The sequence below is a fragment of the Nansenia antarctica genome (genome assembly GCF_963989245.1).
Source record: "Nansenia antarctica genome assembly, chromosome: 3".
Classification (NCBI taxonomy): domain Eukaryota; kingdom Metazoa; phylum Chordata; class Actinopteri; order Argentiniformes; family Microstomatidae; genus Nansenia; species Nansenia antarctica.
In genome coordinates, this window is record NC_137688.1 from 13,963,929 (window position 1) to 13,989,001 (window position 25,073).

At 46.0% G+C, this 25,073-nt stretch overlaps 1 protein-coding gene across 1 annotated transcript; it reads right to left on the reverse strand.

Annotated features, from left to right (window-relative positions):
* Positions 1 to 2,909: 2,909 nt before the first annotated feature.
* On the reverse strand, positions 2,910 to 24,452 carry stag2b (STAG2 cohesin complex component b). Its single transcript, XM_080525369.1, has 34 exons — positions 24,314 to 24,452; positions 21,740 to 21,869; positions 21,547 to 21,628; positions 20,970 to 21,119; positions 20,723 to 20,819; positions 20,513 to 20,589; positions 20,050 to 20,254; positions 19,633 to 19,784; positions 17,718 to 17,791; positions 17,487 to 17,610; positions 17,190 to 17,288; positions 16,853 to 16,932; positions 16,599 to 16,706; positions 15,739 to 15,850; positions 14,422 to 14,539; positions 14,156 to 14,259; positions 13,866 to 13,958; positions 13,506 to 13,595; positions 12,150 to 12,353; positions 11,762 to 11,832; positions 11,320 to 11,407; positions 11,134 to 11,214; positions 10,866 to 10,958; positions 10,486 to 10,660; positions 8,541 to 8,680; positions 8,336 to 8,437; positions 7,958 to 8,106; positions 7,630 to 7,758; positions 7,145 to 7,383; positions 5,988 to 6,207; positions 5,760 to 5,867; positions 5,453 to 5,579; positions 5,237 to 5,314; positions 2,910 to 4,855 (listed from the first exon to the last, which is right to left on the reverse strand). Exons 2-34 carry the CDS (start codon positions 21,781 to 21,783, stop codon positions 4,832 to 4,834), a joined length of 3,837 nt encoding a protein of 1,278 aa, XP_080381495.1. The 5' UTR covers positions 21,784 to 21,869; positions 24,314 to 24,452; the 3' UTR covers positions 2,910 to 4,831.
* Positions 24,453 to 25,073: the final 621 nt, after the last annotated feature.

Sequence of the window (25,073 nt, forward strand, 5' to 3'; positions counted from 1 at the left end):
CAGAGAATCACATGTCGTTTTTTTATGTTGTTGTTTTTTGTTTACATTTGCCTATGTAAAAAGTGCTATACAAATGCATTTGATTTGATGTAGGGCAGTGTGTGAAAATATGATTTCATCTGAGATGCAGCCTCTGTCCTTAGGCCTCTGTCTATTACATATAATAAGTCTATAGCTCCTAGATTGTGTCTGTCTGTCTGCCTGTCTGTCTGTCTGTCTGTCTGTCTGTCTGTCTGTCTGGGTGTCTGTCTGTCTATTACGAGACTAGTTAATGATTCTCTCCTGGTCAGCTGCCCCTATCTGCCCTGAGAACAATCCCAGATTACAACTCATCTGTTCATTAATGAGTTAACCATGTAATCACTATCCTATGGCTTTAGGGAGGAGTACAGGTGGTATGTGTCTTAAGGGCCCACACCAGTCTAAATTCAAATGTTCCTGTCTTTTTAATCTTCTTTGCAGAGTGGTATATTAAATGGCATTGTGAAAATGTTAAAAATGACGGTCTGCATATATTTACAAAGCTTTCATTTTGAAAACTCCACCGCTTTTTTCAGCTGTTTCTATAGGTGGGGTCTTGACGTCAGAGTCTTTGTGTGTTTAGCAACAGGGACGATATATGCAGTAAGTAAATGTGCACCCATAAATGATTCACAGTAGTCTAGTTAGCTAGCAGGCCAGTTATAAAACATAAATTGATTTGAAAGCTGACATCTGCAAGCTCGCTAACTATTTGAACTAACCACTACTTACTGTACCATTGGGATACATGCAGGGCTCTATCTGTTGCAGTGGTTTTGCATTTTCAAGGTCTTCCCATTCAGATTCAGACACATGTTCTGGTTCAGCTATTTCATGTGAGGTTTGTTTTGACTCTTAAAAGGCTGAGGCAGTGACCTTTCTGTCAACCAATCAGGACTGCGAAACATGAATATTAATAACTTATGTAAACACAACCACAGCAGGAAAATACATTATTTATTTTACTTTTTTTTAACAAATGCAGACATTGGTTTATTACAAGCTTAGGAATGATACACAATTTAAATTAACCTTACTAGAGTGGAGCTTTAACATTCACTGAATAAATAAAGGTTACATAAATAGTCCATGACTTCCCATAGGCATAGGGCTACATTAGATCTATCAGAACCATAACAGAACCCAGACAAGTCAGGGCCATTAGAATCTGGGGTCAGGCTTCTGTTGAGTCTGGCCGCTTCCTTCCTCTAGGTCACAAGGCTCTCCTTGACCCTCCTTAAGGTACAAGCTGAGCTGATAGAGACTGTGGAGGCCCCTGGGTTATCAGGAGTAAATATGAACCCTCAGCAGCCCTGACCTGGTGGCTGACTCCACACACATCACAACACTTCACAGAAGACGGGACAAGGATAGGTCAAAAGAAACACTATCTATGGAAACAAACCCCTCGTGCTAGGGAAAGTTGTGAAAACAATTATTTAAAAAAAAAACAGGCCAACTTCTAGTTACACATAATTGTGTGGCAGTACAGGTAATCTCAAGTCAGCTACGCTCTGCTTTATCTGGGTTTGCACAAAGGCTCCTTGGTTCAACGTAACACTCCCAGCTCTCTGTTTATCATACATGTGCCTGAATTCAGGGCGGGTCGAGACTGGACTGGAGTGGGTTGCCCTCACAGTGGACACTCATCCTGGCTGCCAAGGCAACAGAGTGTTTCCCTATGCAGCAGCACATTGCCACTATGAAAGGAGAGATGATGTGAGGGAATCCTGATGTAACGACAGCCTCTCCAGCGTAGACAGGATCTGGCGTGAATAGAACTCTTCCGAGCCCCATTCTAACGAGCCTCCCATTGATCTGAGCTTCTTTTTAATGCTGCGTTTGATACAGAGGCCTCCTCTGCTTTCATCTACTGCCAGGCTCCCCTCCCCCCCTCTCTCTGTTCTCTAATAACCGCTGTAGCCCTCTCTCTGCGTAGACACACTGATTACTCACTATAGGTTAGAGAGATGGGTTCCCCTCAATCATAGAAAATATATCAAAACATTACAATGTGTTAGCCCTGAATTTAAATGCTCTCTTTTGTAGATTGAGATTGTAGCTATGCAAAAAAAACAAAAAACAGTCACCTTTAGACATGACAAATTAAGCATGACATGTATTTCTGAATGGCTCCGTCAACATACCTGATCAGTTATCTATAATGATCAGCATCTGGACTGCTGCTGCTGCTTTTATTGTATTGACAAATAATGTTTTAGTTGTTTTTGTTTTTTAATCTGGGGGGTATTCCATCAAGATTGCTAAAGGAAATTCCAGGTTTATTCTGAAAAGTCTTGCGAGACTTCCAGGCCTATTTTTGATAACCCCCCCTGTTCCTTTTTCTTTCTTTTGCACTGTTGTACAGAACTTTGAGCTACATTCTTATGTATGAAAGGTGCTGCATACATAAAGCATAATTATTATTATACCTGTGTCCTCTGGCTATCTCTGACTAGAGATTGCCCCCTGGTGGATGAATAGATGTGATACACCATTAGGGTGTAATACTTTACAGTACAGTATGTAGGACATACAATTAATGTACCATCGTTTTCAAGTTGAATGAAAAAGCAAGTTGGCAGCTCATTGCCCAGACAATGAGGTCATCCTAGAGATGACTGCCATACTTGATGAAAATTGGCTTCTATCCACCAACCTCCCCCAGTGTCTCAAACTACGGTAGTCAATTTGGTGCTGGCAACTGGGAACATTGTCTTACTCAATGCAGACTCTTGTCTTATTCTGCTGTGCACACAAGAGGGGGATATACAGACAACAGATATTAATTAAACTTAAGAAATAAACACTCACACAGATCAAGTTGGTTTAATTTTATTTAAAAAGTTACTGTCTCCAGACAAGTACAAATCAGAAACAGAGTGAGTGAGAGGATGGGGAACAAACAATAAAGCGGAGGTGTGTGTGTATGTATGTGTGTGTGTGTGTGTAGGTGTGTGTGTAGAGGAGAAAATAAAACACATAGCTATAAATGGCCAAAAAAGTAAAACACAAAAGAACATAAAGCTTGAGGTTTGTTTATATACATGATCTAATAAGTAAGAAATATACCAATGTAGTGGTAAATGACAAACAATAGACAGTATTTTTTCCAAAATATGTACTTACATAAAATAATTAGGTAAAACACACACAGGCTGATTATCTACTTCATCAACATTACATCAGTTCACCTCTAATGTTTTGTCATAACAACAACCCAATAATCCACCTTTAAACATGACTGATCCTCTGCACATGGAAGATTACTGTGAGAACGAATGACTTTCACAAGCATGTTTAAGGCTTAGGCATGGAATGATTAGAAAGTAGAGATACCTCAGTAGACAAAACATCTCAGTAAAACTTGCGTACGACAAGTTTATGTCACATTTAAGCTTTGTCTAGCTGCCAGAGTGCTGCTGAATTACTTTCACGTTCAACAGGGTTTGAGTGACTGGCTTTATGTTATACATAGTTCAATTGAAGAATTTTGTGACAGGACATTTTTTTTTATGTTGAAAACTTTAAAGCTGAATTTCACAAATTTCATGAATCTTATTCAAACTAATTTACACGTAGGAAAAAAGGTAGAAACCCGAACACATTATTAAGACAAAGAAAAATCATAAAAATACAAATTTAAAAATCTTCCATGACGCATGACTACACATGCTTTCATTTTAAACAGTTACTTACACATTTCTGAAACCTTTAGAACTTTAGGTCGAAAATTTGAAATAAGAAAAACCAAAAGCACAGTTATAAAATCAGCACCGATTCATATATAACTTTATTTAAAATGTAGAGATACCTATTTCATCAATCTAATATGCTGGATTTCTGGAGAGAGAGAAATGTATTTTCTGCGAACGAACTGCTTTGCTTTTCTCAGAGTCGATACAGACTCATGTCCAGGACTCATGTTTCTTGGGGAGACAGAGGAGCGGTCCAAATCTTTGGGTAAGCTTCAGAACTTACAGTGTGACATGTTCCATGAACACCCTGGGAAATCTTCACAGCACTACAGGGCACCTGACTATAACACCACCAGAACCACCAGACCCATCAGAACCACCAGTGGTTATAAGGACCACAGAATTAGGCCCAAAAAAACGGGGGGGAAAAACTAGAACACAAAAGATATTCTCTAAAGACCTCCGTCCATTTCTAACACAGCATAGCTAGCAACTACCACCTGTTTATAAATTACTACTTCACACCTGGTTACTCACAATCACAGAAAGGGTTAGAGACAGAAAACAAAGATTTCTTAACTTAGACATCTATAATCCCCCATTTAGAAAAATAAAATAAAAACTACAAGTATGAATCTTCCTCCAGATAAAATATCTGATTCCTTAAGCTTTGGAACTGCCACTCTATAACTGAACAGGGAAAGCTTACCCAAGGATTCTAAAAGTACTTGTTTTTTAAAATCAAGTCCCCTCTGAGCAAACAACACTGAGTGCGGGAGCCCCGTTAGTCCACATGGAGTATAAGCTAGAAATATTCTCAACAGAAAACACATCTGTTCTGAATCTAAAACTCTCCTTAAAGGGCAGCTTCAGCCATGTGACGTGGCCACAGGTAGCGGGGCGACGTGGGCCAGAGACGGGGGAGACGTTTCATGTTAGCTTTCTCTGTCACACAGCAGCCATCACATGACTAGTTCTCTTGCTTGTTGTTGTTGTTGTTGTTGTTGTTGTTGTTTCTGAAGCCGCTCCGCTGCTTGTGGCGACGTCATATTGATGAGTCTCCATTTAAATACAAAACGCCTCTTCTCCGCTCCCAGCCTCCTAATATCAGCTTAAAACATGGACACTCCAAGGACCTAGGAAGAGAAGTGAATCAAGAAGTGAATCAAATGTGACAGGCTCTGGTTATAAAGTCCTCATGTATAGGCATGGTTTTCCAGATTATGAAAGTGCAGACTGTAAGCTTTCAAATGATGTGTCATATATTGAAATCTGATCCAATGATTATAAGATTGTAATCACAAATTATTATTTGAGTATTGAGTGATCCTAAAACTGTCAAGTGGGCTCTTCAACACTTCAACTTTTGGAATATGACAAAAAACGGAAAACACATTTTAATCAAACATTTTTTAAAGAAGCTTTTTGCTCATTTGTGTGAGTTGAGAAATGTTGACATGCAGCCCTTTCCACCAGACCGTATCACAGATAAATGAAACCAGTGAATGTTTACTTACAGATTCATCCATGATTGAGGCAGGGTCAAAGTAGTCTGGCTTCAGCTCCGATCTCTCGCGCCGGTTTTTCGAGGGGGGCTGGGAGAGAAAGAGAAGAGGGGTCATTACTCTACATGACTCTACAATACATTTGACCTGTGTTTCCACAGTATGGATTTGAACATTGGGCCCTAAAAGTATAAATGGTAGATTCAGACAGTGAAGCGTCAGTCTCACCAGGTCAATGTCCATGGTGTCAAAGTCCATGCCTTCGTTTAGATCGTCCATACGACCCTCTGATGACATCATAACATCCTCCACGATAGGCTCCTCGTCCTCCTCCATCAGTCCTGTGCCGCGACGACTACACACACACACACACACACTTTATAAATTACACCTTTCCTTACATAGCAGTTCTACATCTACATAGGGACTTGATTGTACAAGCTCAAAAACGACAGATGTTACTGAGATCGCCGTAATAATAAAGCATTTTTTTATATGAATAGTGCTTATGTAATGAGAAGTGCTGTTGTCTTACATGGCGTGCTGCAGGTTGGTCCTGAGCTTGGCGTAGTTCATGGCTCTTTCCTGCTGCTGACGCACCTCCTCCTGCTGTCTCTGAGCGAGCATCCACGTCACCTGGGTGCTACACACACACACACACACACACACACACACACAACACTATTAGGCAGCCATACATAGTCCGTGGGTAGTTATATGGTAAGTGTACCACATGTGCTCTGAGCCTGTAAGGCCTCCGTACTTGTAGTCCATGGGTGTTTGGTGGTGTTGGGGGGTCTGGTGCTGGGGCGTCTGGTGGGGCTGCTGCTGCTCGGGGGGGAGGGCGTACACCCCCCCGTAGCTGTCGTCCCTCCCTCTCTTAGGCTCCCTCATGACGGTGGAGGTCAGGTGGGGGGACGGCATCATCACGGGAGTCTGCAGGTTCTGCTGCCACACCTCGCTGCTGCTGCTGCTCTCCTCCGCTGGAGACGGACAGAGGGTGGGGTTACGCCCAGTAGAGGTAGACACAGACAGACAGACACACAGACACACACGCTAGAAGACATTATAGGCCTGTTATCACCAAGCGTATGGTGTCTCGTCTCACCCCTGAACCTTCTCAGTCCTCTCCTCATCAGTAACGGGTGGTATATTAGGCTCCACTCACCCTAAACCTCTACACGCCCCTACACCATTAGCGGGATGAGACCCAAAATGATCCCAGTCAGTGATCAGGGGACCCGTTCACCATCTGCTGCCTGCCGGTTAATCTCCTCTCTCCTCGGGCACGATGGCGAAGCGAACACAGCTAGGAGCAGCATCTGGGTTAATCTGATGGGCTGTATCAGTGACTGTTACGTTGTTCCTGGGTTTCAGCTGATGAGGGGATTCAGAGAGGTTGAGATGAGGACCGTCGGAACTGGGGACCCTCGTTGCCCTGGATGAAGGGGAACGGGTGACGTACCCAACTGTACCTCTAGAAGGATGGCTAGGGTTAACGCCACACTGTTGACCGTCGCAGATAACAACAGTGTTTCCCCACAGGATTTTGTGAGACTGTGGTGGGTGGACCTCGGATCCTCTAAAGACTTTCATCAACGGGACAGGGAGATTATCGCCAAATCGTGTGCCGATTATCGCTAGCGCTAAACCGTATATGGGCCTACAGCAGATTGCAGTGCGAATCCCAAAGACCACGTCGCTGACCCGTAAAAATCGTGTGTAAAACATTCGACAAATTAAACTAGGGAGGGCTGCCAGTCTAGGTAATTAACGGGAAACACTAACAAACGCATCCTGTGTCGACTGCCATGTGGCCACGGAAGAGAAGCGACACAATATTTCTGCTGCCGACTAGAGAAACAAACTCATTACATCCTTCGTCCTCCTAACACGGCGACCTGAACGGGGTCTGTATACCTGCTCCTTCCGGGAGTTTCCGCTTGGCTGCGGAGGCTGTGGCGAGGGCGGCTGCGGCGGCAGGCTTGGCCTTCTTGGAGCGTACAGACGAGCCCCTGCTGGAGTAGCCGCTGATCACAGACATGGTGTCGTCGTCCCCGCCGGCCTGCAGGGAGTTCCTGTAGGAGATGAGGGGCAGCCAGCAGTCCTCCCTCTGCAGGGCCATCTGGAAGGTCATGAACCGCTCCAGGTACATGTGACTGGAGGAGAGAGGGAGAGAGGAGGAGGAGGGGGGTTATATAGCACGCAGGTGTAGTTAGCGTGCACAAACATAGAGAAAGAGAGACACACTCACACAGACAGACAGAGACAGACACACTCAGACAGACAGAGACACAGACAGAGAGAGACACAGACAGAGAGACAGACAGACACACAGACACACACACACACACACACACAGGAGGAGAAAATTAGACCACACCTCCCCGTAACAATTGACTTACACAGTCCTCTTGTCCTGCCTCATGAGTTTGGAGGAGAACTCGCTGAGTATGTCCAGGAAGGCTAGATGAAGGGGAGGGAATCCTTCTCCCTGGGGGTTGGCCTCCTTAAACGCAAACTCTATACCATCCCTGAGACAGAGGGAGGGAGAGGAGGGAATGGATCCTGATGACTTCAACCTTACTCGTTCAATGCAATTCTACACTTGAACTGGTCTATGAACACACACACACACAACTTTTCTCTCCACATTATGTACATGCATGCACACAGTAATGATGATGCACCGCTTGAGCCGGTGCGAGCGGGGGGGTGGGGGTGGAGCCTCACTTGTGCAGCATGGCGATGGCGTCTCTGGTTTTGACCTGGTCCAGACCGAAGGTGAGGGAGAAGCGTCTGGCCAGCTCCTTGATGCCGCAGAAAGACGACGAGGAGCGGTCGAACCCGGTCCCCAGCTCTGACATCATCTCGTTAAACAACTGGAGGGAGAGTGAAAGAGGGAGCGGGGGAGGGGGAGGGGGTAGTTAGCACATACACCCAACTCATAACATTAAGAACGCATTGAGAACACATCTGCCAAATAAACTCTTTGGCTTCTTCCATCACCAGATTCGACCCCTACAACTTAACACACACACACACACACACACACACACACACACACACACACACACACACACACTGTTGTTGTTGTTGTTGGAAACCGACCTGCTGCAGACTGAGGATGAGGGTCTTGGCACACTGGATCTTGTCGATCTGTCTGGTCTTGCTCATGGTCTCCTTGATGATGTCCCCGTAGTCGTTGTAATACTGCCAGGGGGGGAGGGAGAGAGTAGGTTGTCAGTCACTAAACAGACAGGTGAGAGCGGAGGTCATGGCGGGGGGAGAGCAGAGGGACAGAGGCCAGCCTTACCCTCATGTACTGTTTGAAGATGTCTGCTCCCGTCTCCATCTCCACCACATTGTAAATGATCAGCTTGCAGTAGGCTGCTAGGAGGTTCCTCCTCTTGTGCAGGGCTTCTATCTTGGCCGCCTCGTCGTCCTGCTGGCCGTCTGTGGACACGCACCAGGGAGGCGTCACACACACACACACACACAGCACGGATACACACTACGACTACTAGGGGTGCAACGGTATGAACCTCGGTTTTTGGGTCACGGTTTCGGTTCGGTTTTGGTACGTATTTTGTGCATATGGAGAAGAAAATGTATCTATTTATATATAATAAACTATTTATTTTGCTTATACTTATGGAACTTTAACATTCAGACACATTCCAGAATATGACAGGTATATTATAATATAAAGTATAATATAATAAATATATATAAACAAAAAACACTTTCAAATGTAAAAGTGCACTGTAGGCTGGACGGGTAGACCATTATGCGCATATACGACACGCATGAAGCAAAAACGGAAATGACTCCACAACGCACATTTGTAGCAATCCGGGACTTCCTCAAACTGTTGCCATGCTCTCAACTCCGCTCACCATGAACAAACATTTGAACAAGTTACAGAAGCATCTGTGTTCCAGACAAACTCGACTTTCCTCCGACTTTCAATGGAACGCATCATAAACCGGAAAACCGACATTGACTAGTATTTTGTAATGAACCGTGGACATCGACACACACATCTATTACTACACTAGGGGTGCAACGGTTCAGTTGGCCCACGGTTCGGTACGGTTCGGTATTTTGGGTCACGGTTTTCGGTACGGTTCGGTTCAGAAACAAACGTTCCAGACCAACTCGACCTCTGACCAAAGGCCGCGTTCGAGGCATTCACGTGGACGCTCCGGCGCTCTCAGAGCTAATTTACAAACGCGGCCAAATTGATCTTCTCGCCATAAAGCTTAAGCGTACAGTGGGCTTCCTGTATAGATTTAAATCTTGCTTTTCCTTGGCTTCCAGAAAACGTCTTGTCTCCGCCCTTTTCCTTTCACAATTGGATTATGGTGATACAGTATATAGGTTTGGTTCTCTGTCCACTTTATCCAAGCTAGACCCCCTGTATCATTCGGTTCTAAGATACATCACCAATAGTGCCTTCAGGACCCATCACTGTACACTGTATAGTCTGGTTGGATGGCCATCTCTTTCTGTCAGAAGGCTCCAACACTGGTACACTCTTGTGTTTAAAATCATCTCTGGCTTCTTACCGAATTATCTGGGCCTGAAGTTCATCCCTATACCGAGTGGCTCGGGTCTCAGGTCTCGTAGATGGCTACAATACAAGGTGCCACTTATCATGAACAATGTTGGAAGGGCAAGCTTGTCTTATTATGGCCCTTGGTCTTGGAATGACCTACAGACTACTTTTAAATTAGAGGCCCTTATTTCCATAAGTATCTTAAAGCGTAGATTAAAGGATGTGGTCACCGCTCGCTGTACCTGCTTTGGTTAGACTTCTCAATGTTTTAATCACCTTGTAAATACCCCTACCATTGTTTGTCTATTGTATTGTTGCCACTGTCTTATGTCCTGTCTTGTTATCTGAACTGTTTTTTTAAGCTACTATTTTGACCCTGTCTTGGCCAGGTCTCTCTTGTAAAAGAGGTTTTAATCTCAATGTGACTTCCTGGTAAAATAAAGGTAAAAAAAAAAAAAAAAACGAAAACCGTCACGGTTCACTAGTGAATTGAGCCGTGGAACGCAAACCGTACCGTCCGTAAAAAAAACGAGAACCGTTGCACCCCTATACTACACACATCTATTACTACACACCACATCTATACACCTGCTAGGAACATGTGTCCTTGTGGGTTCTGACTGTAGCCAGACATGGGGAGAGTAGACCTGAGTGTGTGTGTGTGTGTGTGTGTGTGTGTGTGTGTGTGTGTGTGTAGTACCTGTGCTGTTGGAGTCGTCGTCCTGGTCTATGAAGACGTGGTGCAGTATGAAGGACAGAAGCTCAGCCTGTAGCGAGTCGTCAGGTGAGTAGACCAGAGGCTCCAGGTGCTCCCTGCTCCCAGACTGCATCTGGTGGCTGAAGATCAGCAGCACGTCGCACAGGATGGTGAACGCCTACGGAACACACACAGGAGGGAGGACAGAAAGCTGTGAGTGCGTGTCAAACTGCCATCTTGGCTTCTCCTCTATGAACCAAAGATTCCTCTGTGATGGTTTCTCTAAACGGGTTCCAAGTCGGACTCCGAAGACCCTCACAAGCTGACTACGGACTGAACCGGGCCGTCCACAGTGACGTGGGCAGGACCCCTGTGATACGGACCTGCTCTTTGACCGCCGTGTTGACGTTGGTGAGGTAGCGCTGGCACATCATACAGAACGCCCTCATCTGCTTCCTCAGGGTCACCATGTCCTCCTGAAGCAACACAGACACGTACGCCTTAACACTCAACGTTACATTAACACTCAACGTTACATTAACATCCCACATCATATTAACATTCAATTTATGTTCACCATCGCACCCACTTCATCAACCCTGGGGTTTCAGATAACTGAAGACAGAACAGAGGTCTACTCAGATTGTTCACCTTTTTGTGGCTGCCCTCTGATACCTTGGCAAGGTTCCACAGGATCACGTAGTGGGTACACTGCAACGCATGGGTCACTATCTACTCAGAGAGAGAGAGAGAGAGAGAGAGAAGGAGGAGAGAGTGAGTTCATAGATATCAATGAGACTCCAGGTAGCTCTGGGGGGGATGTATTCCTGTCCTTACCTGCTCAGGCATGTCCCCGTTCTCGATGCCTGTGTTGAGTAGCTTGAAGTTGCTGGTGAACAGGTCCCACTGAGACAGGTCATGGGCACTGAGACAGACAGAGAGAGAGAGAGAGAGAGAGGAGCATCAGGATGCAGTCACACACAGAGACATTTTACATTTTTACCATTTAGCAGTTTTTTTTTTTTTTTTTTTTTAAGCAGCTTACAATTACAGATTACAGGGACATTCTCCCTGAAGTATTTTAGGGTTAAATGCACACTAGTGGTGGTGTTCCCAGGTGGGACTTATGACCTTCAGATCACCAGTCCACCTCACTATCCACTAGGCCACCACTACCCCACTACTGCAGAGCAGTACTGGCCTTCCTCCACAAAGGAGATGGGAGGAGGAGAGGAGTGATGGGGAAGTGTAGAGGGGTCCTAGGGGACATGTCTCTTACTTGTGGAAGGCGGTGATCCTCTTGAGAGTGGACAGGACCTGGTAGGCGTCGTCCTCGTCTGCCTCCTCTCCCTGCAGGGACACCAGAGCGTCAGTCTCCCCCTCTACAGCCTCAATACTGCCTCCCTCTGGTCTCTGTCACCGGCCTGGTGGCCAGAACAAACCCACTGCACCTTTTCCCTGACCCTTCGCTTTCTGACGCATACATTAAGCACAAACACCACCTATCCCCAGACGACTTGGCTTTCACCTTTCCCGTTTCCGCTAGAAACAAGTATGCGTTTTTTTTTCTTCAGACCAGGCTTCCTGTCTCCCTCCCATCCTCTAAACTCTTCTGTTTCTCTGCGTCTCTCATGCCCGTATCCGGTCTCTCTCGCCCCCCCTCTCACCTCCTGCAGGAAGTCTTCCAGCAGCCTGTTGAACTTGTCCACCAGCTCGTCCAGCAGCTGGGAGCGAGCGATGTCCACCCTGTTGAAGATGGTGAACTCCTCGTTGCAGAGGGCGTGGTAGGTCTTGGAGCAGGCCTCCAGAACCTCTGTGTCTGTGTGCTTCTCCACCGTCTCCCTGATCTGACGCAGCAGAGACTCCAGGTGCTGAACAGGAGAGAGGGGTTGTCATGCGTTAACTAGGGGTGTAAATCACCAGCTTCATCACGATACGATATTATATCGATTTGTTTGTATGACAATACAATGTTTGACGATATCACAATGTCAGTCACGATACGATTTCGATTCGATTCGATTCAAGATCGATATGACGATATGATCGATATGACGTGATATCATGTTGTGTGCGTGTGTGTCTGTTTGTGTGTATAAGTTGTATCCCCTCCCCGACCCTACCATGCCCCCCCAAAAAACACACGTTAGCTGCTTTAGCTTAACTTCTGTTAGCATGCAGTGTTGTGAATATGTGTGTCTGTGCGGCTAGTTGGCCTGTAGCAGCCCAGTGGACGTGGAGGTAGATGTGTGTCCCTGTGGTGGGCTGTGAGGAACACACGGTGCTTGTTGTTTGTTTTATTCGCAAAGTTATTGTAGCTAACGTTAGCTAACTAAGCTAGGCAGGCTAGCGCAACGTGGGTTTGGAAGGACAGCTCAGAGCAGAGAGGAGAGGAGAGGTGGCGTTTGGGAGTCCGCGTTTGACTGGCTGACAGCGTCAGTAACATGTGGGCTGCGTTCGTCAACTCGCTCTGAGAGCGCCGGAGCGCAACACTGGGTTCAACGTCAAGTCATTTGATTGGACAAGAGGCGTTCCGCGAGTGCTGATCAGATTTCCAGAGCGTGTTTGACGAACGCAGCCAGCGTCAATCAACATGTTGAGTTTCCCCAACCGAGCAGAAAGTGTAAACGTCTGCTAGTCGCGCGCTGCACGGAAATGGTGACAGTCACGCAGAATGTGCCATTTCAAAATAAAGGTGTATCTTTAAGATGACGATATAGATCGATGTTTTTGCATTGCGTCGATGTAATCAGATCGTTAGTCAATGAATCGATGTATCGATGTGAATCGATGTATCGTTACACCCCTAGCGTTAACACACCAATCAGTCGACGTCTCTTATAAAAAATGTGCGTCTTGGCCGATAACTTGATAACTAGCCTAGGTTGGAGTACGTTGTGCTTTGATGCGACTGAACGGCCGTTGCTTGCGTCTCTCTCTCTCTTAGATATGTTATATGAAGGACTCTGAGGATGTCCTCTTGACCCAGCGGTCTGAAGCACACACAGTCAGGGAGCGCTCACCTTCTCCAGGCGTCCCGTGGTGTAGATCTCCAGGTCAAAGTACTGAGGCAGCTGCAACAGGTTGGTCACTTTCTCTGAATCCACAGAGAACTGGATGCGCGCACACACACACCACACACACACAGACACACACACACACACAGACCTTCTTGAGAAAGAGCATTCCCAAAAACCGACATCCGCAGTGCATCATTACAGAGAACATACCAGAATAGAACCCACTCATAATTATAGGTCTAGCTATAGAGACTACATCGTCTAGCGGAGCAGGACCCAAGAAGAAGGGTTTTTATTTTGATGTCGTCATTATACAACCTGTTGAAGTCCCTGACTGTAGAGACTCAAAGAGAGGTGCCCTACCTTGGCCAGCAGAGGGGGCAGTGTGACAGCAAACAGCTCCGTCATCCTGGTGCGGTCGTCCAGCTGAGTCTTCTTCTCCTTGGCCGTCATCACCTGGTCAGAGAGACGGGAGGCTAGAGGTCAGTTACCTGCCTCATCAGCCCTGCTGCAGGAAACACTACAGACAGAGACTACTGAAGTTGCTTTTCCCCACTGCATAAAACAAAAGATGGTGCTTGGGGCAAAGTCAGAGATCTGCGTGTTTACACGGCCTTGCCTGGGGCTAGTGTGTGTGTGTGTGTGTGTCTTACCCTCTTCCCCGTGGCGCGGCCCACAGGAGGATGGCACTCTGCAGCTTGGCGTACGGTACACAGCATGATCTCTATTAGAGCAGTCTCTTGTCTGTCTGTCAGGGCTACATACATACATACACACAGACAGAGAGAGAGAGAGGACACACACATTAGCTCAGGACACACAACCATAACGACCAGCCATACACACACTGGTTGAGACGGGCTTGGGCCTGAATGGAGGGAGGGTTGTTCAGAAAAGGACTGGAGTGGCTGAGTCACACCTTCTTCTCCAGGCAGCGGGTCGTCCAGCAGGAGGCTGGTCATACACTCCCAGTCCTTCAGCAGCTCGCCACCACTCTCCCACAGAGAGTCCACCAGGTACGCTGCGTGCTCATGGAGCTGAGAGAGGGAGAGAGAGAGAGACACACAGACAGTCAGTGTTTGTGTGTCTTCCATTGTGAGTCCACTTGGTACACTACTTGAGAGCGCATTTATATCTTGAATACTTTGACATCAATAAGCCCTCATTCAACTTTGCTGGCAACGTGTTAAGTTTGGAGGTCTCCCCATAGCAATTATTTTAAAGAAATATCAGCCTATGTATTATTACTGGGAAGTGTTGACCTAAACATCTGCCAGCATGTTTGACCGTAAACAGATTGCTCCAGCATATTAAATGTGACAGGGATGGAAAAAGTCCCCAAAGTAGGGCAGTCATTTTTCATTTTTTGATCTGATATAAAAAATATGCTTATTTGAATTTGAATGTTGGTACACCTCAAAACAAATACCGGAGGAACATCGCTATGAACATCTAACTGCATGTTTAGCACATCACAACATGCTGATAGAACATCAACATGCTAAAACACATAATTAGATTATCACAGTCCTTGCTTTTGAACACGTCCTGAATTGTACGTTTGTTTACAAGCCATCACTAACCCAGTAGCCTGAAGCAGGACGGGACACGATACAATGAATCCAATTCACAAATTATAAGTATTTAGTGGTCCTAAAACAGTTGTTTGTCATATTGAGTGGGCGCGTCAACACTTAAACTTTCGTAATATAATTAAAACATTATTTTTTTTTTAAAGAAGCTTTTTGGTCATTTGCGCGACTTGAAAATTGCCGACATGCAGACCTTTTCACCAGCCTGTATCACAAATGTTAGCCTAATGATGCAATACTTACTTGTGTTACTCACTTGTGTGAGTCATGAAATATGACACTGCAGCTTTAAGACCTCAGTCAGCACCAGCCAGTGTAGTTGAACACTCACTGCTCACCTGCCTCCTTTTAAAACCATTCCTGTACTTCTGAGATCCCTAACTTTGAATTATCTGTCTGCTTGACCAGCAATGCTGCCAGTCAGCTGTGACAGCCTGTCTCTCCCGATAGCCACCAGCTCCAGCAGGCTGAAGGAAGCGTTCCCAATTATGAACACATCGGTGTACTTGTTCATCCCAAATAAACATTCCGGTTCTACTTCGATCAACATGATTCAGTCGATTCCTTTAAGGAACCAAACTTTGGTACCTGGCCTGTGTGTGTGTGTGTGTGTGTGTGTGTGTGTGTGTGTGTCTCGCCCTCACCTCGCTCTCCAGGAAGAAGAAGACTGTGGTTTTGATGAGGTTGGCGTTGAGGCTCTGTCTGCCTCTCCTCTTGGGGGCACCTTCCTCCTCAGGCTCCCGCTGGCTGAACAGTCTGGAAGAGGCAGAGGGGAAAGGGCTCAATCACTGCTCTTACTGTCAGGCACGCCGTGCACATTCGGGTATTAAGTGTGCACATTCGGGTATTAAGTGTGCACGCTCGGGTATTAAGTGTGCACGCTCGGGTATTAAGTGTGCACGCTCGGGTATTAAGTGTGCACGCTCGGGTATTAAGTGTGCACACTCTAGTATTAAGTGTGCACACTCAGGTATTAAGTGTGCACACTCGGGTATTAAGTGTGCACACTCGCGTATTATAGGCTCTAGCTCCTTCCTCTATCACAGTCCAACACCAACACTGACGGACCGGTCAAATCATCACCTCAGTATGACTTCTAGAACCACTGAGTCAGCTGTCACATCTCCTACCAACCTCTCTCTCTTTCATTCTCCTCTCTGCACTCTCTTCTTCTTCTCTTTCTAACCTCTCTACTACCCCTTTCTTCAGCTCTGCTTCTCTGTTCCGGGGGAAGAAAGGAGACGTTGAGTTATCACATTAATCCTAACATTCACTACAACCAGGAAATTGCCTCTTGACACAGATCTACGGTCAGCTATGTATTGCCCTCTCTTAATGGTAAAGGTTAGGTTTTGGGGAGAGTACAGTGATCCTAGACCTGTGCTTGAGAGCAGTTTCTACCCACAGCTCCTGACCAAAGCACTAATTCAGTACATGCATCTACTGTAGTCAATGACAACGTCTAAACAATACACATTTTAATATAACATATGTAACATCATACTTCTTAAACAGGAACTCCCCGGCTGCTATGGCAACAGGTCGGTGGGCGGAGTAGACCAGGTGATAGACGCTCTCGCAATCCTCAGGGCTGAGCACCTCGTCTGTACTACTATAGAAACACACACACACACACACACACAACGCAATTCAGTGGGTGTCGTGACCTTAACACAAAGACAGTGGCAACATGGGAACAGAAGTTTCAAGGACTCGACAACAGCAATGTGGCAGCGACGGTAGATCATAGCGTCTTACTGGAGAACGAGCGTGAGCAGTTTTATTGCTTGAACCGCGACGTCGTACTCCTTGTCCAGAGTCATGGAGACTATACGGTCCTGTGAGCAGAGGTTTATTGAAAAAAAAAAAATTAAGAGAGAGAAAAAAGAAAAGGGAAAAAAAGGGCAGATTTAGAGATGTTTCACAACACTATTCATCATTCATATGAGCAGTAACACAATCCCCTCCTGCTCAAGCTGAAGTTTACAGATGAGGCAGTAGACTGGCCAGAGGTTGTATTGTGAAGGGAAGAGCCAGAATGGATGAGTATTGAATTTGGTGTGCAGGTGTGAGTCGACCAGCAGGTGGCGCTAACCTTGAAGCGGCTGGTAAAGAGCTCCAGTCGTGTGTTGAGCTCTCTGTTGTAGTAAAGACCCTGCAGCGCTGTCAGACACTTGAGACGCACCTCGCCTTGCTAAAACACACACACACACACACACATCAGAAATACACTTCATCGGACTGAAGACATTCTCCTACGTTACACCTCATTTTCTACACACACACACACACACACACACACATCAGAAATACACTTCATCGGACTGAAAATACATTCTCCTACGTTACACCTCATTTTCTACACACACACACACACACACACACAGCTCACCTTGTCGTGCATGGTCCAGCCTACATATTTCAGATAGCTGTCGTTGAGGAAGGCATCGCTGTAGAGTTTCATCCACATTCCGATCTCCTCTATGCAGATGGCTCTAATCTCTGCTATCGCATCACTGAAAGAATGATATAGACAACATCACCATCATCATCATCATCATTTCCTCTATACAGTTAGGGATTCAGTCCAAAGTGAGGAAACAAGAGGAGACAGGGAACGTACCGATATCGGTGAACAAACACACCCTTGAATATTGCATTCATCATGTTTTCGATCTCGTCCTGATTTTCTTGCAACTGAAATGAGAACAAGAATTCTTTTTACACGCCTCTCAACAGAAAGCCATGATAGTTGAGGCATTGGGGTGTATATGAGACTTTATTAGTGTGTGATGCTGCTGCTGGTGGTGAGGGGTGGCAGTCTGAACCAGCAGATGGGTGCCCAGTGGGTCCTGACGTTACATAACCTAGTACACTGCCAATGCCAGCAGTAACACAGCATACACCACACTCTATTCAAGCACTAACACAACATACACCACACACTCAACTCCAGCACTAACACAACATACACCACACACTCAACTCCAGCACTAACACAACATACACCACACACTCTATTCAAGCACTAACACAACTAGGGATGTCCCGATCCCATTTTTTCACTACCGATACCGATAACTGGGCTTCAGGTATCTGCGGTACCGATACCAATCCGATATTTGTATTTATTGTTTTACTCCTGAATAATAACAAATACTTCCCCAGTATATAGTCCACAACAACAGTTGGCTATTAAAGACTGCCAGCCTTTATTCAAGCAACAAAAACAGTACTCTGCAGTACTCAGTGACCAACTGGTTAAAACAATTTAGACAGCAGCATTCAGCATTGTAGAAAAAAAGAGTTACTGTCTGATTTCTAGTTTTAGTGCCTTCAGGTTTTTATTCTATTTATCTTCTCTTACAAATGGCAAATCAATTATAGGACCCTTTTTAAAAGTGTAGCCTAGTGACGCTGCTGGTGAGACCAGAAATCGAAGGGGTGTCAACAATATCTGGTTTTCTTTTTTTTCAACTCAAGTTTTAAGTACCCAGTCCATATAATAAAAAACAGTTATAATCTGTGGATTGGGTTAACTATTCTCGTTTTTCGGAGGCTACCAGTAAGCGATAATGACTTGTAAACATACTCTCGTTTTAGGACGTGTTCAAAAGCAAGGACTGTGTGTTCATCTAGTTATGTGTAGTTGTGTGTTTTTAGCATGTCCATGTTCTCTCAGTATGTTGTGATGTTATAAAAACGCAGTTAGACGTTTGTAGCGATATACCGCTGTTAGCCGCTAGCAGCGTTTGTTGTTGTGGTTTGGTCAGTCACTTTTCTCCTGTCGCATTCCCATTCGGTGCACCAACATTCAAATACTCGTGTCACCTTGAATTTTTTTCCGATTTCAATGTATGACGCATCATTTGAAAGCTTACCATCTGTAGTTTCAGACTATGTAAATAACAGAAAAATTACTAAAGCAAATGGTTTATGATTACACCAGCTAGCATCATGACATTGTCAGACTCATTACAAACAGGTAGCAACTAGCCAACTCTACTGTTGTCATCACGTGAGTGACACGCCAGATCGGCCACGCAGATCGAAGCCTATTTTTTTTCTGGTGCGATCTGCGATCCAGCATTCAGGACCAATATCGCAGCGATATCCGATATCGATATCGGATCGGGACACCCCTAAACACAACATACACCACACACTCTACTCCAGCACTAACACAACATACACCACACACTCTACTCCAGCACTAACACAACATACACCACAGACTCTACTCCAGCATTAACACAACATACACCACACACACTATTCCAGCACTAAAACAGCAGACTACACACACACCATTTGTTCCTAGGTTGCAGGTTAAAACAGATCAGCGCCATGATGGTCTGGGTGTGTGAGTTGATGCGACGGGTGTAGAGACTAGGTATGATAAGAGCTTTTCCAAGCAGGGAGAGCAGTCAGACTGTAGGACTAACTTTCTTTCACTTCTTGCAGTTCTGCAGCAGTAGTTCCAGTATGTGTGTGTGTGTGTGTGTGTGTGTGTGTGTGTGTGTGTCTGTGTCACAGACCTCTTTGCGTTTCTGCAGCAGTAGCTCCAGCCTGTCGTTGGCCCTCTTGGCCACCATCTTGTTCCTCTCTGCCTCGTACTGCCGCTGGGTGTTGTCCATGTTGATGCTCAGGTTCAGAGCTACGTTTACCAGGGCCGTCATCAGCTTCATAGCTGCACACACATTCACACACACGTTCCTCACATGTCTGTAGTACAACAACTTACATAAGAAAACCCTTTCATGAAAACTGTGACTTTACACATCAGCAGCTACCAGACTGTAGTCACTGAGTCATTACACATCAGCAGCTACCAGACTGTATTACGGAACTATTCACCATTGGGTTGTCAAAACCCATAACCTTCTGGAGTTCCTTCAAAAACCAACACATACCCACACTGACCCAGAGATGTACACGCTCTCGCTCTCTCTTACCCGCGAGTGTGCTGGTGTGCCTGAAGGCTCGGACCTGGGAGTCTGACAGTCCGGTGAGGAGGGATATGACTGTGTCCATCATGTACTCGTCGTAGATGATGCTGTACTGACACTGGCGCACCAGCACTGCGATGAACTCGCAGAAACTGCCCTTGAACTTCTTCCACAGGGGCCCTGCGATGGTCAGAGGGTAGTCGCCGCTGTCCTACAGGCGGACAAGGGACACAGTGGTGGAGCTCACTGGTAAATGCAGTTCTGGACGGAGGATCGATACATCACACACTGACAGTTACTGATCAGCGGAAGAAAAAACTAATCGATCTGTCGTATGAAATAAGAACTCAATTGAAACACACAACCCAAAAAAATCTGGCTGCCATATATGAGAACTGAAAAAGCTATTAGAGGACAATAGAAAACATGATAAATGATCCAATACTACGACTGAACATCATCTCGGTACCTCATCAAACTCCTCCGTCATTCTCCTGATGATCTCAGAGTTCTGCATGTTGCGAAACATCTCCCCGCTGACCACACCTGGAGCACAGCAAGAGAAAAGGGTTGTTTGCTTAACAGATCTGGCACGCCAAGTCTAGTCCGTCCACTTCAGAAGCGATGTCTTCTGTTGCCTGACACACACATGCACACACACACACACACACACACACACCTTTACAGCCCGAGCACTGGATGAAGAAGTTGATGAGGTCCAGGAGGGCGACGTCTCGGTCAGTCTTGTAGGACTCGATCCAGTCGTCAACAACCGACTGCAGGAAAACAACGAGTCAAAACAGAATAGTCACTGAAATTAAATCAATTTACTGTGCAGTTTATTCTCTATATCATAGCATAATTTTTAAAATTATAATAAATAAATAAAAAGACAGACAAACAAACATACACACACACACACGCACCTGCATGGCACTCTTGCCCAGCTTCACCACCTCAAACAGCATCATGTTCTCCATGCCATTCTCCTGGTGGTGTCCGTTCATGCGGCCAGCACCCCCTCCCTTCCCCCCTTTCCCCTTCTCCCCGGGGGCCTTCTTGCCCTTCTTTCCCCCCTGCGTTGGAGAGAGGAGAGGTGAGAGACGGTACAGACAGAATCACGTTATGAGGGACAAGCACTTCTCATCTAATACCGCAAGATAAATGTCTTCAGCACGGATAATAAAGTAGTCTACTTTAGCCAACTTAATTAAATCGATCATTCTCAGCATGCAATGACGGGTTTAAATCCAAACATACACCATAACACCGAAACAACAGGGTCAAGTAAAGTAGTAGAAAAGAGACATGGGAGATAATAAGTAGGGTGGAGTTGTCCTGGACCACGTGGCCTGCCCAGGACAAACAAGGCTGCGTTCACATTGCACTTTGTTGTTGTTGTGGTTATGCGCTTGAATATTGAATGTCAATGTTTTCTATGAGACAACACACGTGGCATAATAACATAATAAGTTATTTTTTTAAAAAGGGAGAGGCTGTTACCTTTCCTTTGGTTGGGTTTGGAATCTTTCCATCGGGATCCTCAGAGAAGTCTGTGTCTGAGGAGAAACGTGTGTCTGTATCCCTGTTGACAAACACAGGCATTAGGAACACATCCGCTACGATTCCCATTCTTATCAAGCCAGCACTCATACCTCTGCTATTGGCATCTGTAGAATCATAAGTAACCACTTACTGAGGGAAGTGGAAATCTGACGATATATCTGGTGCTGCTATCATTTCTGTAACATCTTTTGGACCACCTCAACTTGTGACTGACTTCAGATCTTCAGAGACCACAGAGCGGTCAAGCAGTCGCATATGACCTAGAAAGAAATCAAGAGAGAATGCATGGATTTGTATTGGAGAAATACAGAATGCATGGATACAGTAAGAGGATTGGCTTGACCCAGTCCCACAGGAAATGATGCATGTTGGCTCCAGCTTTGAAGACGGTGCTCTCATAACTCAACAGACCTCTGTTCTCTGCAGAAACGTGTGGTCTGTCAATTCTACTGGGGGTGAAAAAATACAATACTACTTTCACATGGTAACAGGGGGTGGGCACTAGCACTCCTGTCAAGCTCAGCTATGTCCTCATTGGCTCTCACTCTTCTCGCCCCCAACCCCCCTGGTTTCCAGGAAACGTCACCCAGGGCAGCACAGAAGATCTGCCTTCACTACCAAATATAGAAGCATCCGACACGCCCCCCCCGGTACACGTGTGAACCAATCAAAACCGAGTATCCACATCGGTGGACGTAAACATGAAACGCAGCAGGGAGCAGAGTAGGATCCTCGGCCATGATAGATGACATGGCCGTGTGTCCACGACGGGGGAAAAAAACACATTCGCAATATAGCCCAATGCCATCGCCTGTTTTGTGTCAATTCAATAAAAAAAATGTTTTTCCCTGTCTGTCAATTGGGTAAGCAGACTGTAGTGATCTACGTTCACGGGAGGCAAATGTAACTCCACCCAACCTTTACAGCGTTACAGGGTGTGTCATAAATATGAAGTGTGCACTAAGTAATATAACTTGTAACGGGACAGCAGCACAGAAAAACAAAGCTGCAAATGTAAACGCTTGATTTGCTAGTCGGGACAGGATGAATAACGGCGATAAACGGCGTTTACCGTTTTGATTGAAAATGTATAAAAATATATCTAAAAGCAGTTATAAATACGTAGCTCTGTCATTCTTGCTTTAATGGATGGCTTGGACAAGTCAAGTGCGCGGGAATTTTACTTCAAATGTGTACAGTATAGCCTATGTCTTGAGTAATACGCACGAAAAGTGGGTCAGGTGACAAGTCAAGTAGGCGACGATATCTAATAACAACAACTTCTTGTAAAAAAAAAAAAAAGAAAAAAGATGATGGTGCTGAATTTTGTGATCATTACGTAACTAAGCTCACTACTTGACCGGTTTAAGTTGCTAAGAAGAGAACATTTCCAGCCAGGAATTTTAACAGGAACAGTTTAACAGGATTGGGCAAAAAATTATTGATCAACAATGATTGAGCTGAGGAGTTTCATCCCAATAATAACAATAGCAACAGAATATCTGTTTACAACAGACATAGAAGGGCAAGGAATGGGTTAGAAAGTGCACAGAGCGCAAAGACGGTACGCGAGCGCAGCTGTTTTGACATGTCGCCGGGGGGAAGTCAAGCCTGTTGACCGAAAAAGTGGCGCCAAAACCCGGGCAGAAACATCGGTGTCCCCGCGAGACGGAGCGCCAATGGATGACGCAGGAAACTATCCCCGAACACAGACACACAGGGCTGGACAGGGTTGTACAACACACGGGGACTCCCGTCTGCTAACCCCCCTGTGTGACACGGGGGGACCGGGGGGCTTTCGCTCCTCGTTCCGTGTCTGACGGGACTGTCATGATAGATTAACAACAACGGGAGGTACTATAAAACACCAGGACAGGACAGCTAGCTACACTTCTGGTCCCGGAAAAACCATGGAAGGAACTCGGACAACTCGATCCCTTATCCGTAAACTCTCCCCAGGATGCAGAAAAACAACAAGAAGTGACCATTGTCTAATGTTGAGTTTCTTCCTTTGAGGAGAACCTCACAGCAGAATGTTATGACATCTCCATCTTTGCTAGTAGCAGCAGCTAGCTAGCTAACTTGTAGCCTCTACTCATAGACTCGTAATTCTCCATCTTGGCGTTGAACTACAAACCTGAAACAGGCCGCTGGCTGCTGACCTGGACCTGTCTGTCTACTTCCTCCACAGACCGTCTCTCCACTGGACCACTGAACCATGGCACAGAGACAGACTCGGCCGGAGCAGCCATAAAGCCAGGGGTGTCTGAGCATAGCTGGCCACATAAAAATAGAAACATCCTGGTCCTCTCGTCCTCCATCTTGCCTCGGGAGCTCCAGCGCCACAGCGCACAGAGAGAGAGGATAGCTCAACTAGCTACGTATCCAGCTTCGTTAGCTAGCTATGTTAGCTACGTCTCCACTAAGACATAGCTATAACTATAGTTAAGTTAACCTTCAAGTTCGTAGGCTTATTTTCTGAAATTCATGTACTTTCGTTTGCGTTGTTTCTTGTTTTCGAGTCAGCGGTTAGCTAACGTTAGTGTGTGTAGCTAGCTGTAGCTTAGCTGGCTCCCAGACCCTCCGTGTTAGCAGCTGGTTAGCTTAGCCTAGCCACAGAGGAGTTAGCGAGCTGGCTAACATTACCAACAAAATACAAACCCCAACTAACTTCCAGATTCCTCTCCGCCATTTTATAACTTACCTCGTTTTCCAATTAAGTTCCAGCAGATGTCAACTTTAGCGAATGTGTGGCGTTTTCTTACGGTGATATTAGTCAAATTTCGAGGTAATTCCGCATGAGTTTGAAAGTGGCGGTCAGAGACGGTTTTTGGACGCTCTCTCACCCCGCTGAGCTCCGGAGGGTTTGTTGTTTCGACGAGACTGGAAGGGGAGGAAACTCCTGGTGCAGAGCTGCCATCTAGCGGCCAGAGGGAACTGGTGCAGAGCTGCCATCTAGCGGCCAGAGGGAACTGGTGCAGAGCTGCCATCTAGCGGCCAGAGGGAACTGGTGCAGAGCTGCCATCTAGCGGCCAGAGGGAACCGGTGCAGAGCTGCCATCTAGCGACCAGAGGGAACTGGTGCAGAGCTGCCATCTAGCGACCAGAGGGGACTGGTGCAGAGCTGCTATCTAGCGGCCAGAGGGAACTGGTGCAGAGCTGCCATCTAGCGGCCAGAGGGAACTGGTGCAGAGCTGCCATCTAGCGGCCAGAGGGAACTGGTGCAGAGCTGCCATCTAGCGGCCGGAGGGAAAATGCCTGGTCATAGACTGGTCTAATGCCTCGTGAGTGGTCTGACATCCAGTGGTTATTTACAAGGAGTGCAGCGAGCAGCAAGTACAGTATTACAGATGGGTGCATCTCATATAGACATTAAAACGGTGCATCTCTGTGTAGTTGACTACTTCTTTGTTTTTCAATAGAAGTTCTGGTTGTCTTCTTGTTGCATGTCAGCAGTTCCTTTCC